The 17,469-nt window shown below is 41.5% G+C and overlaps 1 protein-coding gene across 2 annotated transcripts in view; it reads right to left on the reverse strand.

Annotated features, from left to right (window-relative positions):
• Positions 1–1,251: 1,251 nt before the first annotated feature.
• Positions 1,252–17,469, reverse strand: part of SEC24B (SEC24 homolog B, COPII coat complex component) — a 42,623-nt gene continuing 26,405 nt past the window's right edge. For both annotated transcript variants that reach the window (XM_072119316.1, XM_072119317.1), the window contains 8 exons: positions 16,766–16,939; positions 13,913–14,023; positions 8,527–8,702; positions 6,786–6,923; positions 6,099–6,203; positions 4,475–4,567; positions 3,699–3,802; positions 1,252–2,067 (listed from right to left, as the gene is read on the reverse strand). In XM_072119316.1, the coding sequence (XP_071975417.1) occupies positions 1,953–2,067; positions 3,699–3,802; positions 4,475–4,567; positions 6,099–6,203; positions 6,786–6,923; positions 8,527–8,702; positions 13,913–14,023; positions 16,766–16,939 (1,016 nt within the window). In that variant the 3' untranslated portion in view covers positions 1,252–1,952. The remainder of the gene's footprint in view (positions 2,068–3,698; positions 3,803–4,474; positions 4,568–6,098; positions 6,204–6,785; positions 6,924–8,526; positions 8,703–13,912; positions 14,024–16,765; positions 16,940–17,469) is intronic.

Genomic DNA, 17,469 nt, shown 5'->3' on the forward strand with positions numbered 1-17,469 from the left:
TTCTATACAACAGGAGTATATACACACACATGGACAGAATAGTTGGATAATCCTTCAATTAAAGTAAGAAAAGCCACAGGATAGAAATAAACTGATCATTGAGGGTTTGACAGCCAGGACCAGCAGGGGTCCAATTCCAACTAATAGGTGGAGCAGCAAGACAAGCGTACTCAGCATTCCCATAGACAGTAAATCTGAGTGCTGGAGATAGCCTAGCACTGTGCTTGGCAATTTCTAACATTACCTAAGAACTGTAGAACATATTCTTGACCAGCTGCTCCATCAACCCTGTACTCTGCATTTTGATTTTTGTAAATTTATGAAAACACTATAAAACCTATACAAATTTGGTATCCCCATGATTGCACCAACCCAAAGAATAAAGTAGACATGTCATTTGGGGAGTACCACAAGAAATTTTTTTTCCCGCTTCCCAGTACACGGCACGGAATATTAAATACCACCATTTTGAAGTGCAATTTGTTACACATAAAACAGGCCATCACACAAAAATAATAATAAAAAAAAAAAATTATAGATTTTTGAAGGTGGGGAGTAAAAAATGAAAACGGGCTGTGGCGGGAAGGGGTTAAATAGCACAACCCCTCTAAGTGCTCAGTAAACTCTCAACTGTAGAGATAATAGCAGTTGGAGAATGTTCAGAAAGTGTGTTATTCCTGATGTGTACGGAGTTCTACAAAGATTTGCACATACCCTGTACAGAAAGGATGTTTATAAATGTCATGACAGTGGCCAACTTAAAATGACTGCATCTACTAAACCGTGGCACCTAGGTCATATTCTCGGTGTCTTATTAAACATGAAAATCACCAGTCAGTTTCTAACTGGAAAACACTAGTCTTTCCCTGCGCCAGATTTATCACTGTGCTGATGAATATCTCACAAGACCACGACCCCTTAATGAGACGAGTCGGGAAAGTGCCAAAATAAGGTCTAAAGGCCTTGATAAATGTGGCGCAAGGCATTTTAGAGGCAAAGCCACCAGAATTGTGGCGCAAATGCATTTATAAATTCCCCTTAAAGTTGTAGTAAAAACTTTAGATATTTACATGCAGCATTCTATTTCCGAGAAGTCCGATTGTATCTTTAATAGTGGATATGTCTGGTTCTTTAAAGCATCCATACACAATCCTTATACCTGGACTGACCTGGACATTCAGGCATCAATGACCAGAAGGCACAAATGGGTTAAGCAAATAACTGGGCATGCCAGTAATACACAAAGCCAAGTTGAAGATTGAAAAGTTTACTTATAGTATTCAGAGAAATAAAAGGGTTTAATTACATTTACAATAAATCAGGCATCTAAAAATGTTGATCTCTAAAATAGATATTACTTGCATAAGTATAAAACACATGGTCAAGCAAAATATGTTTAATTAGTAGGTCAGTCATAAATAATCCACAAGTGTTTTAACAGAAAAGAACTTGTATCTGGGATAAAGGTTGTATCCGTAGAAGGGCTCTACATTCATCATGTTTCACTCATTAGCTTTTATTCTTGTAGATACATTTTTACACTTTACAAATTCCCATCTATATACAAGATATAGTTTTGTTTTATAGAGATATATGCTAAGACTACTCTTTACAGGTCAAGAAAGCCAAAAGAAGTATCTCAAAATGTAGTAAACACTGTAACACTGGTCTGTGGCGTCTCATCATACCTGGACCAAGAATAGATATAGAAAAAAATTCTTGCCAAATGTAGAAGTTATTCATCACATAAAATAATCACAGCACCAAAATGCCACAACACACAAATGTTGTCTACAACAGACGCAGAGTGATATCAATTGTCAATTCTTCCCAAATTGTTTAAAAAGACGACTTTGGTGTACACCAATTCCGTATCTTATGAATAGGCCACACACCAAAGGCAGGACTCCCAATATGAAGAAGCCGATTAGGGGTCATCTTCCACACCCTTGTCACTTGCATATTTGCTGTTGAACATGAAGTAAAAATTCATAGTAGGATAATGCGGCTTCAGTACGGTCTTCAATTAAATTTTGGAAGAATTCAGTCTTCCCAGCACTGTCGTCCCTGAAATGACAAATGAAAATGACTATTCTGTCGCAGAACAAGGCAAGTAATAAATTACAGAATATACTCAAGTATAAGTATAAGTATATACCAGTATATACCCTAACTCGGCTTATACTCGAGTCTATTAAAACAAAAAACCTCGCCTGTCCCCCCCCGGAGGTCCTCTTCTGTCTGCAGCCCCCTCTCTTCTGAGGGGGCAGGCACTGGATATATACTGCAGGAAGGGGGCTGCTGGCTATATACTGTACAGGGTGGCAGGCATTGGCTATATACTAGGGGACTGCTGGCTATATACAAGGGGGCATGTGCTTGCTGGCTATTTACTGGGGAGGCTGTGACCAATGTATTTCCCACCGTAGGCATATACTCGAGTCAATAGGTTTTCCCATTTTTTGTGTTAAAATTTGGAGTCTCGGCTTATGCTCGGGTCGGCTTATACTCGAGTATATATGGTACTTTCCAGCCACATACGATTAATATTTTATGTGGTCTTCAATTCATAGGATTTATTTATTAAAAATAAACTTTAGGTCCTTTAGTCAACTGGAGGAGGAATTTGAGGTACCCAGGAACATGTTTTATCAGTATTTGCAGCTAAGACACAGCTTACAAGCGCAGTTTGGACCTGAGGAGATCGAGCTTTCGCCATTGGGAGTGATGACAGGGGCAGTACAAGCCCAGAATATGAGAAGTCTTATCTCAATACAATATGGTGCGATAATAGATAAACGGCTGGGCATATAGAACCCCGGTAGTGTTGTATAAGATGGGGTTGAGGGCAGACACAAACTGCCCAGCGGAATAAAACCCAGCGTTTGATACAAAAGGTGTATGGGGTTCAGATCCAGCAGGATCCTAAAGTGTGTGCATTGCGATTTGTGGGCGGGATAGATGTCACTAGGGCAGAACAGACGGCAGTGGCTAAGGTGTTGTATCAAGTACGTAAGACCATTGCAAGGCACTGGCTGGATGCTGACCCGCCGAGGATGTCAGAAATCAAAAGCTCACTGAATAACACAATTAAGATGGAACTGGGAGTATACCTGAAGAGAAATGCAGTAAAGAAATTTGGGAAACAATGGAAAAAATGGCTGGAGTGTTCAGGAATGGGAACAGAGGATCTGATTCGGAGATGGCAGAGGGTTTGCCCTGAGGGATAGTTGGAATTGGGAGGGAAAAGGTAAATGGAGGTTGAAGGAGGTAGCTCTTTGGGAGATGGATTATGGGGTACTTCTTGGGGTGTATGGTACAGCCAGACCTGGGAGGGGGGAGTTGGGCAGCCAGACCTGGGAGGGGGGAGGATGATTATATGTTCAGAGCTAATGTTTCATCTATACAGTTGAACTTATGATATCTGGATATGTATGCTGTAATATGTATACGCTTTAATAAAAGTTACCTGATTTAAAACAAATAAATAAACTTTAGTCTTCACATCAAAGAACTATTCAAAGAACCCGCAAATTAAAGTCAGACAAAAATAAATCATGTCATTACACTAGAAAGAACAAAATACATTAAAAGACTTATCTGCAGGAGCAGCAGAGGAGTCAAAAAAGAAAGCCTTCGGTAAAACACAAATAAAAAACAATAACAACTCTGTACAGGAGTACAGACACAACACTTACTTTATCACATACAAAACTGGGTTTAGAGGACTGTCCTGTTTAAGCCATGAAACAAAATTTCTTGTTCTTTCTGATGCCAAGGTGTCTAACTCTGGAAGCTGGGTCTACAGAAGGAAATTTGGATAAGTAAATAACGCTTAGCAATTCATACACATTATTGGCCAATGAAATGGCTGTCCAGGTAGTGATGTGCTGTGAGCGGTAAGTTACCAAGACAATCTATCACTGGCTTCAGTGGTGACCTCCACGTAAGGCCTTATGCACATTTTTTCCCAATCACTGATGCAAATAACTCAACAAAGAGAACAGGTACAAGTCTTTCCATTATATATTACCCGTGTATAGTCGGCAGAAAGACTTGTACCCATTATATGTATTTGACCTCTCCTGGTTTTGGCTCACAATAACGGATCAGACCTAACAGAGATGTGAACTGGGGCTAAGCAGTGGCCATGGATATGCCGTGGGTAAAACCTGTGAACAGGCTGCAGTGGTTCCCTCTCCAGAGAAGGTGAACCTAACAAGGGAGTGCTGCGAGATTTCTTCTTATAAATATGTTGGGCTTCTAGTAAAGGGCGGCATTTAGTCTCTTGCTACCTCTCCCATTCTGAAAAGAACATAGGCCTCCAATTTAATTTTAGATGATAACCCCGAATATAGACACCGATGGCCTTACAGTTATTCCCCAAAGGCTTTTAAGTCAATCAATGCAGGTACAATACAGTATAGATACATATGATTTTAGAGGTCCAGTTGTTTAACGCAGATGTACTTACCATGGTCTGTGGCACAGATGCATAGTTAGGGAAGCCTAAAACATCATTCAGAAAGTTTGTGTCACAATTCCTTCCAACCCAGAGGTAGAGAGTCTATGCGGAAAAATATAGATATTACAGTTTATTAGGTTCCTGCCAAATGTGGCAATATAAATTATGTGTCAGACACTGTAACAAAAGAATGGGATGCATTTTCCAGCATTGTGAATAACCTGAATCTATTGCTGCACCAAAGCCCAATTTGCAGAATTTATTCGCTTGGAGCATTTGTAATTACCGGGTCCTGACACAGCAGTGAACATATTACTGCTTAGACATGCAGACTGTAGTGTAAGACATTTACATATTATAATTGCGTGACATTGTCTGCATTTCCCCAAGGGTAAAACACTTCTATTACTTGTGACATAATGTTATCAGTTGTCTGCTATTATTTACCTTGAAGGGGGTCATAAAGACTCCTCTTCACTTTATGAAGAGACCAGAACTATATACAAAGTAAGACCCGCTGCACATGCATTCTGCCAGCGGAAACTAACCCCTACGTTTGTGTGATCACACAGACTACACACACTGTACTGTACGGGAATCCTTGCGTCATACAGAAATATGACTCCACTGTCTGCCAGACAAATAGCAGCACTGCCACTGAACTCTTACTGTATGATGCAAGGACTCTCGTCAGTGGCATCCCATGAGATTGGAACAAGAAATGAGTCCATTTCCATGGGCTGAACATTTTTATGTGTAGCCAGTCAAAGGGTTAAAACACAACCGTGATCAGACCATGAATCTTAGAATAAGCATGGGCCAGATTTCACAGACTTACCTGAAATGTCACAATGGGAATCACAGTGATATATGATGCACAGAGTCCCTGCTTTTCCACAGATGAAGAGGATGCCCCCTGCATCATAAATCAATATGTTGCTCTGACTCCAGTCCTTGGCACAGCGGTTGGTTACTGAAATCCACCCACAGCACACCCTGTCATTTACAGAGCTACTATGGCCATGTGCACGTAGCCTGCTAGTTAGAAAGCTCCCAAGTTCACACTCAAGCCTAAAAGTCACAGGAGAACTGCTTTGACGATTATGCCTGGGTCAACTTGCACCAAGAATAAGACCACCAAGGCAGTACGACTCCCCAGTTATAAACTACTCCAGATACATACTCCAGCATGATTTATCAGGCGTGGAATAAGCAGGAGTCTGACTCTGCACTGGTCTATTCATTAACACTCTTTATACATCTCCCTCACAGACTATGTATACTAGAGGACTAGGAATATACAGTAATGAAAGGGGAGAAAAAGAAATCACTGATGTGTTACTTTAAATGCATTTTTATATACAACAAATGTGCCCTCCACTATTTTATGAAAGGTGGGCAGGGTGAGTTTCATAAGAGGGGATGTGGTCTTCAGACTTAAAAACCGGTTCAGATTTGATGTTTACAATAGCTGTGCCTAATTTACCAGGCATAACACACCCCTCTCCTAGGCAGCAATGAATGAGTTAATTGATATCTATCTGATAATCCTGAGCAATAAATTCTGTGATAATGCAGTGTTGCGCCATTTACAGATAAGATATAAATGAACACACAAGAAGTGAGAACATACAGAACCAGCGTCCATTAGAAAAGCGCCTTCCCTCTCAAGCTTCTCGGCAGATAAGTGCTGGAGTTGTGGCTGTGGGACAACCAAGTCATTCACCAGAATGGCTCCCTGCGAAACAGAGCAAGAAATACAACCATTATCCATACCATTAAAATCCAGACTGAAAACAATGTGTGTTTAATAAATACACATTTTGGTTTCTCTTGTGGCACATGGACATGATCCTTAGGCAAGTACATGGCATAGTAGGAGGCTGCTCTAGGATTTAAAGATGATGCCGCTGTATACAAAACAGGAAGCAGATTATGGGGTATTTTGACTATGATTGGTTGCTATGGAAAACAGATAATTTGCATTTCTGTCTGCATATTTTTCCCACTGACCTGCAAAAGAATATTCAACCAAAATAAAATCCGAAAAACCACGAGATTAAAGAAATGAAAGAAACAATGGGGGACATTTATCAGGGCTTCTATGCCATTGTAATTATTATCGGTGGACGAGTGGGCCAGCGTGGGGCATTTTTGCCCTGTGCACCAGCTAGTATGAGCTAGTGTGAACATTCAAGCGCAAAACTAGACCTGTTAGCAATGGTGACACTAATGCTGACATATAATAAATCTCATCCAATGCCGCTACAACCACACAGCTCTCAGTCTAATCTCAGATTGCCTTATATTTCATGCCAACCTCATCAGTGAGCCTGTCTATCCGGTAGAGGCTTGGGTGAATCATTTTCATCAAATGAAGCAACGGCTGATGTTTGATCTGGCACATTGCGAAAATGCGATCATCTAGACGGGTACAGGTGCCGGTCCTGAAGGCTCTCTGTGGAGAAGGAACAAATAAAATTATTCTTTGCAATTGCTATGGAGCAGATTAACAACGTGTCAGAGATGACTCAGGATATCAGCGGTCGAGCTTTTCAATTCCATTATCTGCACCGATTTGTCAAATAGAACAACACAGCGGGAGCTCTAGCGGAACCGCACAATGTCAGTTTCCAATTCAGAGTAAAACAAAACATATTTCATGCATAGTTCACTGACTAGTACAGAGCAAATTGAACAGAATCAGGAACATTTCATTTGGCTACAACATAACATCACTGGGTTCTGTGGATGGGAAGATTTGCAATAAGTGCTTTCCCTGTAATAAGAGTCTCTGCTGATGCCTACCCACCCTTGTCATAGCACTCCTTTTACACGAGTCACAACTGTGACATATATATACAGAATTCTGCTGTGCGTGTTTCATGACATCAGACACATTCTCCCTTCTATTGACAAATAGGTCTGGTTTTAAGACAATAGAAGCCCACCTAGCAGTGGAAAAGCTGCTTCAGCACAAAAAGACTTTTTCAGTCATGAAAAAACAAACATTCAGTCAGAGGCAGAACTCTTGGATACAGCCAAGCACCTATGTCTCCTCATGGCTGTTCTGCATTGTAAACCTGCTCCTTTGTATGGCCCTTGTCACAGCTTCCAGCTCTAGGTCACTGCAGCTTGGTATGAAAATTACATGCATGTATGCAATTCATCTGAAATTTTTGGCAAGCAATTAACCGCACATACAAATACATTTTTGAGGCATTAAAGGAATTTTTGTGCCAAAGCAGCAACACAGAGGAGCCCCACTGGCACCATTACACCACAATTAGTCACCTATAGGATACTATCTGGGTTTATTGTGAGGTTTAGTGGAGACAGGTTTCCTTTAATCTACTGACAACTTTGAAAATACAGGAAAAATGTGAAGACCAAATAAGTACAATCCAATAAGTCTTTGTGGAAACGTTTGCTAGTCTTGGCCAGACTGAATACCTTCACCTACTGCATGTACCATTGCTGTTTTGTACAAGATCCTGTCCATAAGGCACTGGACTGTTCAATCAGTGCCACAGACCCTCAAACAAACATGGCCCAATCCATCCAAAAAGATAAAATTATAATTTGCCAGGGAAACCGCCAACAAGTATAGTTGCAATCTAGATGTCCATAATGACACACATACAGCCAGAAAATGAGGAGATTGAATTAACAGAACATTTTCAGTTAAACAATATTGAATTAGTTCAGGATTGTGAAAGCTGCATTAGCTCCCCCCAAACGCTGATGGTTCCAGCTCCAGGCTGGGAACAGCAACCACAAAAACATAAGGGGGCACATAAAAGTGTGGGAGAGGGGACAACACAGAAGGAGGTGCAACAAGGAGGATATTGTGGGGGCACAGAGAAATGAGCCGAAACAACAAAGAGAAAAGGGGCACAGAGAGTTATTAAGTCACATAAAAAAATAATAAAATTGAGATTTACATTTAATGCAAAATCATTCAGAAGATTAAACAAAATCTATTACGATGAGCTTGAGAAGGATAAGCTCTACGTACTTAGACTTCTTTGTTTAACACATGCAAATCTATGTTCATTTACCTGCTTGAGAAGAGCCAAAACATATAACGGGAAAAGCTTAAGAGAAGTGGGTGCAATGACAGCGGACTGCTGTAGGTTTGAAAGTGTTGACTTATAGGACAAGAGTGAATCCACCACTGCGTTCACCAAGGCATCTCTAGCATCAGAAAGACTGGATGTAATGGACCGATCTACAGCTGGGAAAGACAAAAACATACAATATTTTAAAGACCTGGATATAGAAATTGTGTTCTAGCTCTATATGCGACAACACAGCAGAGCCGGCTGTTTGTAGTCACAAGGAGCCAGACACTAAGAAACCAGACTCAGAAATAAATTTTTAAAAGTGAAATATTTGACATCAGATGTAAGATTTACTTTCACAGCTGCAAACCCATACATAATGAGTCCTTCTCTCAACAGTATCTATCCTAAACATTGTTTAGATCCAGGGCTTATTCTCTAGGAGTTTGCCACTACATATCAGTCTGAAGTTTAGAGAATTTTCTAGTCTGGATACAAGTTTTTCCTTTTCTAACCAGAGAAGAGAACTAACCGTGGCTGGGCGACTTCTATTGTGGCTGTGATCTGGCCACACAAATTGCCAAAAACCACTATAATTACGATCATGTAAATTAGGCCTGATGAATTCAGAGAATGTTAGCGATCAGCGCTGTAGGGGTATAGAATGTGTGGACCGTGAATGAGATGTGGTTCAGAGTAGTCGCTATGTATGGACAAGTAACAACAGTAGCACAGCACAGGGTTGTATTTAACTACCAAAAAGTGATATCTGACCCCATAAAGGGCACAGTTTGCTAATAAAACTCAGTCACTGTGAAGATAAACAGCGCCTCAAAAGTAACCACACTGAGTTTCTTACCCCACAATTATTGCAGCCTAATTGAGCAACATATTTACATTAGAAATAACCACCTAATCCAGCTGTGTTTTTAAATCACATCTTTTATTATATATACAGGCGGTCCCCGGGTTACATACAAGATAGGGTCTGTAGGTTTGTTCTTAAGTTGAATTTGTATACAAGTCGGAACTGTATATTTTATCATTGTAATCCCAGCCAGAACTTTTTTGGTCTCTGTGACAATTAGATTTTAAAAATGTTGGGTTGTCATAAGAATCAGGATTAACATTAAAGCTTCATTACAGACATCTTTGATAATTGTTAAAGCTGTTTATTGTAGCCTGGGACTAAAGTACAATAAATTACCAATATCCAGTGGTCCGTTTGTAACCATGGGTCGTATGTAAGTCGAGTGTTCTTAAGTAGGGACCGCCTGTACACACTATTGCATTGTTGGTGCACAGAATGGGCACACAGCAGGACTCAGTAGGGAACAAAATAACTTTTTGCTTTTGGAGCTCCATTTTCAATAGATTGGTGTTGGGGTGCCCCTGAGGTACCAGTACAATAGAAATCCCCTGAGAAGTGACCCCATTTTGGAATGGGCACTCCTCAAAGAATTTATCTTAGGTTGTATAAGCATTTTAAACCTAAAGGTGGACCCCAAGGACAATGCATAATAGATAGTGCATAGTAAAATGTGCATAGTAAAATGTGTCATCTTGTGCCCTGCGCCTTCCACGGGGGAAAAACACCCCAAAAATTTTGATGCGGGTTCTCCCGAGTACTGCAATACCCCATATGTGGCAATAATTAATAAGCTGAGCACATGGCAGGGCTTAGAAGAGAAGGTGCGGCATGAATTCAGCTGTATGCTCCAGCACACATGCAGTGTGGGAATAGGAAGGAGAGCATGAGTACACAGCGTCCTGAGTCCGTAGTGGTAACGTAGCACAGTGGAGGCATAGTGGCAGCAAAAACGTGATGCAGGTAATACATAACCTATAAGGATATTACCCGACTGGAATAACCACAAGTGACCAAAGAGACTGCAGTAACATGTCCCATATCCTGGTCTGGATCTCAGACTCAGAGACTATTTTTGTTTTGTGCATGTGCAGTTTTATCTATTTGGTTTTATTTGGTGACACCAACTGTTTATGTACAGCGCTATCTAGTGTTCACACACTGATATATAGCACTAGTAGCGGTGCAGGTTGTAACCAGGCACTCCGCCAAAAATACTGATATTATATTATATATACCAATATGATTTTATGTTCAATTTTAGGTTTAATTTTATGGTTCTTTTTATGATATGCACAACAATTGTTAGTGATAGTAAGTAGTGCATGGTACACATTTTTATCTTGCTCTTTTACATTTACCGAGGGGCACATGGTATTACCAGAGCATACTTTCCACTAGGGGTTTGTCCAATAGGTTGTGAGTGCGGTGTAGAGATTCATTACAAGGTGCGGCGTTGCGCCATGATGTATAAGCTGTGGAGAGTACATCAGGGTAAATCGTCCAGTAAATTAAAAAAAATATATTTTATATATCCAGGGATCCTAAAACACTACTTCATACATAATCCAGGTTACACAGGGGACGTGTCACCAGGGTCGGACTGGCCCACCGGAGGGCCCCGTTACCTCCACTATGGCAGGGGCTTCCATCCCGATCTGAGGTCCTGCCAGCAAGGTCACACGGGTCCACAGTGGGCCCCCGATATCTCCGCTACGGCAGGGGCCTCCATCTAGCGCTGCTGTCGCTCCGGTCCAGAGCCATGTAAACAAACACGGCCAACAGAGCAGCGCAGGACTCAGCTTCCGTTGGCCGTGACCGGGCACGCCTATCCGTCCTTATACACAGCATTGTGTATGTGGGCCGGAAGGTTGTCAGGTCCGGCCGGAAGCGGATACCGGAGGGCACCGGAAGGTAAGTAGGACTTTATTTTTTTAAGCAGCCCTCTCCCGAACACCTTTAGTTTTTTTTTCCAGATCTCTCGGACAACCCTTTTAAGTTAGTGCTAAGCACAATGCTGCCGCTGTGAACTCCTGTGAAATAACAAATATTTCTAGGTAGCGGTATGGTGGGCCCCCAGAATCAATTTCTCTGGTGGGCCCCAGGCACCCCAGTCCGACCCTTCGTGTCACACTAGTAAATAATTTGCCTCCTGCATTTGGAACACACCCTGCGCCTCTTCTGTGTTCTTCCCTTGCTGGCAGTTTGGGGAACTTCTCCTGGAAAGTGCTGCCCTGGTACAATACGTGTTTGGGCCTCTCTTCAAGAAGTGCTGGCACTCCCCCTTTCCTGGTCGCCAAAAATAAAATACTTGACTACCACCTCTTGAAATTCCAGGAAAGTTCCCCTCTGGTCTGCAAATCGATGTAACACGTATGAATTTTACAGTACTATGTGAATGATGTGCCAGCTTCTTGTACCACACCCTCAATTTCCGCATGGCATTAGATGGCTGAAGCACCTAGTCTGACAAGTCAACCCCTCCCATTGTAATCCAGAATACAGTCAGGCATGGGGGCTTCTGTACTGGTACAGGGGTGGTGGTGTGCCCATGTATTGTTGTTAGTACGTGGACCTCTCTCTTGTCCTTGTACTTAAAGGGGTGTTCCATCTGGGCATTTACACTTAATTGGATTCATTTGGCAAATGTAAACATTTCTTCAATTGGAGGTTATTTAAAAAAAAAAAAGTTCCTGTGTGAGGATAATTTCTCATAAATGTCACCATGTTGTCCCTTAGAAATGAGATAGCTTCCTCGGATAAGGCCACCTCTGCTGAAGTGATTGCACAAGGAAACCTGCTCATCACCATGTGGGGTGTGATACAAAATGTCTGTGCTCCAATAGTCCCCAATTTTTCCAGTTCTGAAAAAGGGAAAATGGATGATTGGGGGAGGGGGGGGGGGGGAGAGGAGATACTACATGCACACTGATGATCCTGGCATACCCCACAGGGTGACGTTAGATATGCATGTAGTGCCTGCGTCCGATATATTGGATGCTCAGCGCCAAGTCACATCGCTCAGCGTCCGATATTATGGACACAGAGCACCAAGGCGTTAATGAACAATGCAGAAGTAAAATATTTTTATAATTTTAGTGCGCTCAGACTTTTCTTGCAATGGGCAGTGATGACGAACCTTTTACAGACCGAGTGCCCAAACGTCAAACAAAACCCACATATTTATCGCAAAGGGCCAGCACAGGAATTAAAACAGTAACTTCTTGTCCCTTGTTTTGTACAGCCTTCAATCGCATTGGCCTTCAGAGGACACCAACATAGTTCTAAGAAGGAGGGCAAATCTGTAAATCCTCTCCAGGTTCCTTCTGTACAGGAAGAATTGTGGGTTCAGCAGAAGTCCCTCAAAAGATAATCTACCCTGTCCACAACTTCTCACTTTTCCTGCAGGCCCAAGCAGGGAAGGATATGTTGCTTTAAAATGGTCTAAGAGCAGCATCTCTTAATTTGTCTTGGGCTGCAGGAAGATTCTGTCCTGTCTGGGGCAATGGCCGGGTGGTCACAGAGAGTGTTTAAAGTGTCACCTCTGGCAGCCGTGCCATGGGTTGGCTGCCAATGGATTAGGGGGTTAAACACCACATAGCACCCAAAAAAAAAAAAAAAAAAAGTCTTCTATTGAACTAGATTGTACGTCTTTACACAAACACTAAAAAAAAAATAATTTTAGCAGCATGAGCAACTACAGTGGATTTCTTATCAAAATCTGCAGCCGTATGAAGCAAAGTCTGCACGCAAATATAATAAAATATAATGATGAAATTGCCTACAGGATTGTATGAATAGCAGGTTAAAGGGCAGTAAATTATGGAGGCCTAACTTCTTATCAGAAAAAAATGGAAATAGTATATGCAAGTCCAGTGTATTCTGCCAGTCCTACTGACAGTGATCAATCTACATTGATACACAGAGGTGTATAAACTACATAGGGACATGAGGAGTACTACCTTCATGAATACAATATGATATGATAAACTATACTTCTGGTTAGCATGCAATTCACATTTGCCCAAAAAGAGTGGATAATTTTCCATCCCATGCTGGTCTCACAAAGTCTAATGACACATCTGCTTTAAAACGTACCATCTAGGAAGATCCCTTATGTGATAGTGACTATGAATTGTTGCATCTTAATGACATAATGGGGTCAAACTTAGAAATTCCTATATAGTCCAGCTCTCTAAGCAAGCCCTAGTTATGTCACAACAATAAGCAGCATTAGCAAGTGTTTGGGAATGACCCATCTTGGCATCAGTATTATGCCTCATGCAATGAGCAAATAACATTTGTTTGTTTAGAAGACTGTGGCTATGCACATGAGTTTGTGTGAAATCACAAGTGTTTGTTATGGAGACAACATATTAAGAATTATTTATCCAAATGGAAGATGATTAACATAGTATTAATATATTTGTTTAATTCTTAAAGGTTGGACTTGATGGACCTGCATCTTATTACAGCCTTATTAACTATAAATATTCTAAGGAACAGAAGGCTTACCCATGTTGGCCAACAGGCAAGTAATAGCCTGGACGTCTGCTCCTGCAAACACATCCGGTAGTGAATTAACCACAGGCAAGCATAAGGTGTGCACGCGAATCCTCCGCTGACCTGTTTAGGTATAACACAATGAGTTAGCTTCTATAGGTTTTCAGGCAATAAATTTACTGCAAGCTCGTTACAACCCTTTGATGACATCACAAACCAAACCAGCTTCATTCTTTTAGTTTAATATCATCGAAAAGGAAAATCCCCCCTGAAAAAAATCCACCAATAGCGGTGTTATATTTTTGTCCGCATTAACCCCTCCACAAGCTTCTGTGACCAGTGTTACTCCTTTAAAAATGCCTTGTGCGTCTTAACAAGCACTGGCACAATCACTTTATCTGGGGTGAGAGGATGGCAGGGCATAGCAGAATGGCTGCTGCAGCTCCGTACACACAGGTGATTGTGTGAGGAGACGGAGGAGTTTTTATAGATGCGCAGCACTGACCTGTTCTGTGTGTGTGCCCCAAGCCTCGAGCATTGCAGCCCCCGGACACAACCCTGATGTGGGGTGCTCTCTTTAGCCACGCCCACTCTACATGCCAGTGTCTGTGCACTATAGTTGTTACACATATAAAAGGCTGGGGATGACCCAGAGGAAAATAGGGTCACAGATCAACCAGGGAACTGGGGGCTGGCGGTCAAGAGCTGAAAACCATAGTGAGAAGTCACATCCGGGTAAAATCTGTTGCATCCTGCTGCTCAGGCAAGGTTATATATGGAAGTGCTTATAACATGTATCTATAGTGCAGAAGAAACCAGATAATTGGAATTTACACACACATACATGTGTATTTATTATTTTTCTTATTTGCTTTAAATAAAAAAAAAAAAAAAGACCCTGAGGCCCAGAGCTACGGGGGTTTAACCTGCCAGTATGGGTACCAGGGGGCATCTGGGTCTTGGTCCCTGTTGGTGCTATTTGCAGCGACATTGGACGCCATGTGATGTCACACCCAATAGTGTAGGGACCCACTAGAACAAGGTCACTGTGATGTGGTTAGTGGGTTTATGCAATTTGATCAAAATGTAACTAAGAAACTCTAATAGCGGCACTTATAGATCGCTTTATAAGGTGTGATTGTGAGGTCCAAATCTTTCTCTCTCCACCTTAAGTTGTGTTTAGCCTTGTCATTGACATCGTTTTATTAAGCACTTGTATCCTATCAGAATATGTGTTTTGGCATCCTTTATTGAAATGTGTTTGCAATACATTACAAAAGTGCATAGTAACTGCCCCATATAAGAGCAGCTCTAGACCAGGTGACACATGGGGCAGCTTGGCTGCAGGATAGTCACATAGGAATTGTCTAATCTACAAATATGATGCCAGGACTCCCTGTCTGTCAGCCAAGCTGCATCATCGCTGCTGTAACAGGAGCCCAGTGCAGTCATTGGGGTTCAACCAGCACATTACCAAAGATCAAGCACATTTGTGTGCAGCCGCCATATTACTACAAATTACAAACTTTTCAATGACTAAAATTATTCCTCAGAAGTGCTAAGAAAGAATTTAGTGTAACCTCTGCGAATAGGTGCACACAGCGCCCTACCACATTTGCACAGACACATAGCTACATTTAAGCACCCCCTTGGACAAATAACGCAAGCTCTCAGCCTCTTATAATTATCAATTCCCATCAGCTCGATCACTAAGGCTTATGATACTTTTTGCCTCTAGTTGCTCTTCCATAAATATTTCTTTATCAGATTTCATGACTGTTTCTTCGTGTACACTCCAGAGCACCACAGGACTATCTATTCAAATTTCTAGTATTGTGTAGCAATAGCATCAAGTAGAACCAATGTGTCCACTTTAATTTCATTCAAGTTGGAAATAGTATGTACTAGGGCTGTTTATGTGTATCACTACATTTTACTCCTTTACTAATGTATGGGACATGGCCAGTACAGCCAAACATCTGCATCCTTCTGTGTATGCACAGGGCACAAGTTTTTCTGCATGTAACAGGAAGCAGAAAGGGTTTGAAAAGGACAGTTCACTAAAACGATAATGATGGAAAGTTTATACCTAGAATTAAACATCCTATCAACAGGATAGGAAGAGAGAATGCAGAGCAGTGCCAGCTCATTCTGTATAAGCAGAACCTCTTGGTGGCCATTGAATGTTTCAGCCAAGATCACAGGGAGAGGGAGAGATTCAAAGAAAAAAAAAGAAGAGACGATACGGCGCCACATGTGTAAAACCAATTGGATTAGAGAGATGTTAAGATTCTTTAGTGAAAAGGTGCTCACCTTTCTCGGTTGTACAACGGTAGCTTCAGTTTTATCTGAGTGGTTTAGACTGCCTTCCTGTGCTTCCTGCTACCATGCTGCTTGTATGTAACTGAGGAAAAGGCCGGTTCGGGCTCGATACGTATATATTATAAAGCTACCAAATAAAGGAACCTACTAGTGAAATAGCTCTAGTCCAAGTGGTTGGCGCCATGAACACCCTGTGGAGTGTGTAGGCTCTGCTCTCTGAGATCGGGTAAAATGCTTTATCAACACTTCACCCAATAACCAGGACAGTGGTCAGGAGGGTCTGGCAGTGCAGCATCCTCCTGACAATAAGATGCAGGCACTTTTTAAGCAAGATGTTTTTTCTTGCTAATAAGTGTCTTGTAGTCTAAAAATTATGTAGTATTATTATACCAATACCAATATGCCCCTGGTACTTTGCCCCAGCAAAGTTTGTATGGTGGTAACTACAAGCATCTAGCACTGAATGTCAAAGTCATAGTTTGAAAGGGAAAATAATGAAAGGGAAAAAAGGATAACTGTATACACACATAATAAATAAAATACCTTTGCTAGATGTGTAAAGGAGGGCCACTTGACAACAAGCCAAGGAGGAGTCTGTCAGATTTTCCTCTAATGACATCTGCACTGCAAACCCGGCATCCTCATTGATATTGGCAAGTGATAACAAGTCCGTTGACCGTACAAAAAAATTCCCATGAAAAGTGTGTATTGAGAGGCCTAAAATGGAATGAATATGTCAACATATGTAGTACACAGTAAACAACATGTAAATATTCTGCTAACTGGATGAAAGAACAGTAACAATTAGTTATTGATGACCTATTCATCAAGATCCACATTTTGCACTGGATTTCTGATTCATCTTTAAAAAGTCATTTATACTCTGAAACAAACTTGCAGAAACTTGACCATTTTTATAGAGCTAGCCAACTATAATGCAGTGTACCGTATTTAATGTTCAGGCTGCACTATTGGTAATGTTGATGGACCCGGACTCTATCCTGCCACCTATTACCATGTACATTAAAGGGAAGCCACCACCTCCTGCTACAGCACCAGCACCTTTTCTCATACTTCCCCCTTCAGCTATGTCACTTACGGGTCCAGCGAGATGTGGAGACAGAGCTTAAGACACTCTGCCAACACCCCTGAAGTACATCAGCCTCATTTGAATATGTTTTAAGTGAAGTTTTGGCATGAAAGGAGCAGAGGGACAATAATGGGTGGCATGTGTGGGTTTAGCCTCC

Source organism: Engystomops pustulosus, chromosome 1, assembly GCF_040894005.1.
Source record: "Engystomops pustulosus chromosome 1, aEngPut4.maternal, whole genome shotgun sequence".
Lineage (NCBI taxonomy): Eukaryota > Metazoa > Chordata > Amphibia > Anura > Leptodactylidae > Engystomops > Engystomops pustulosus.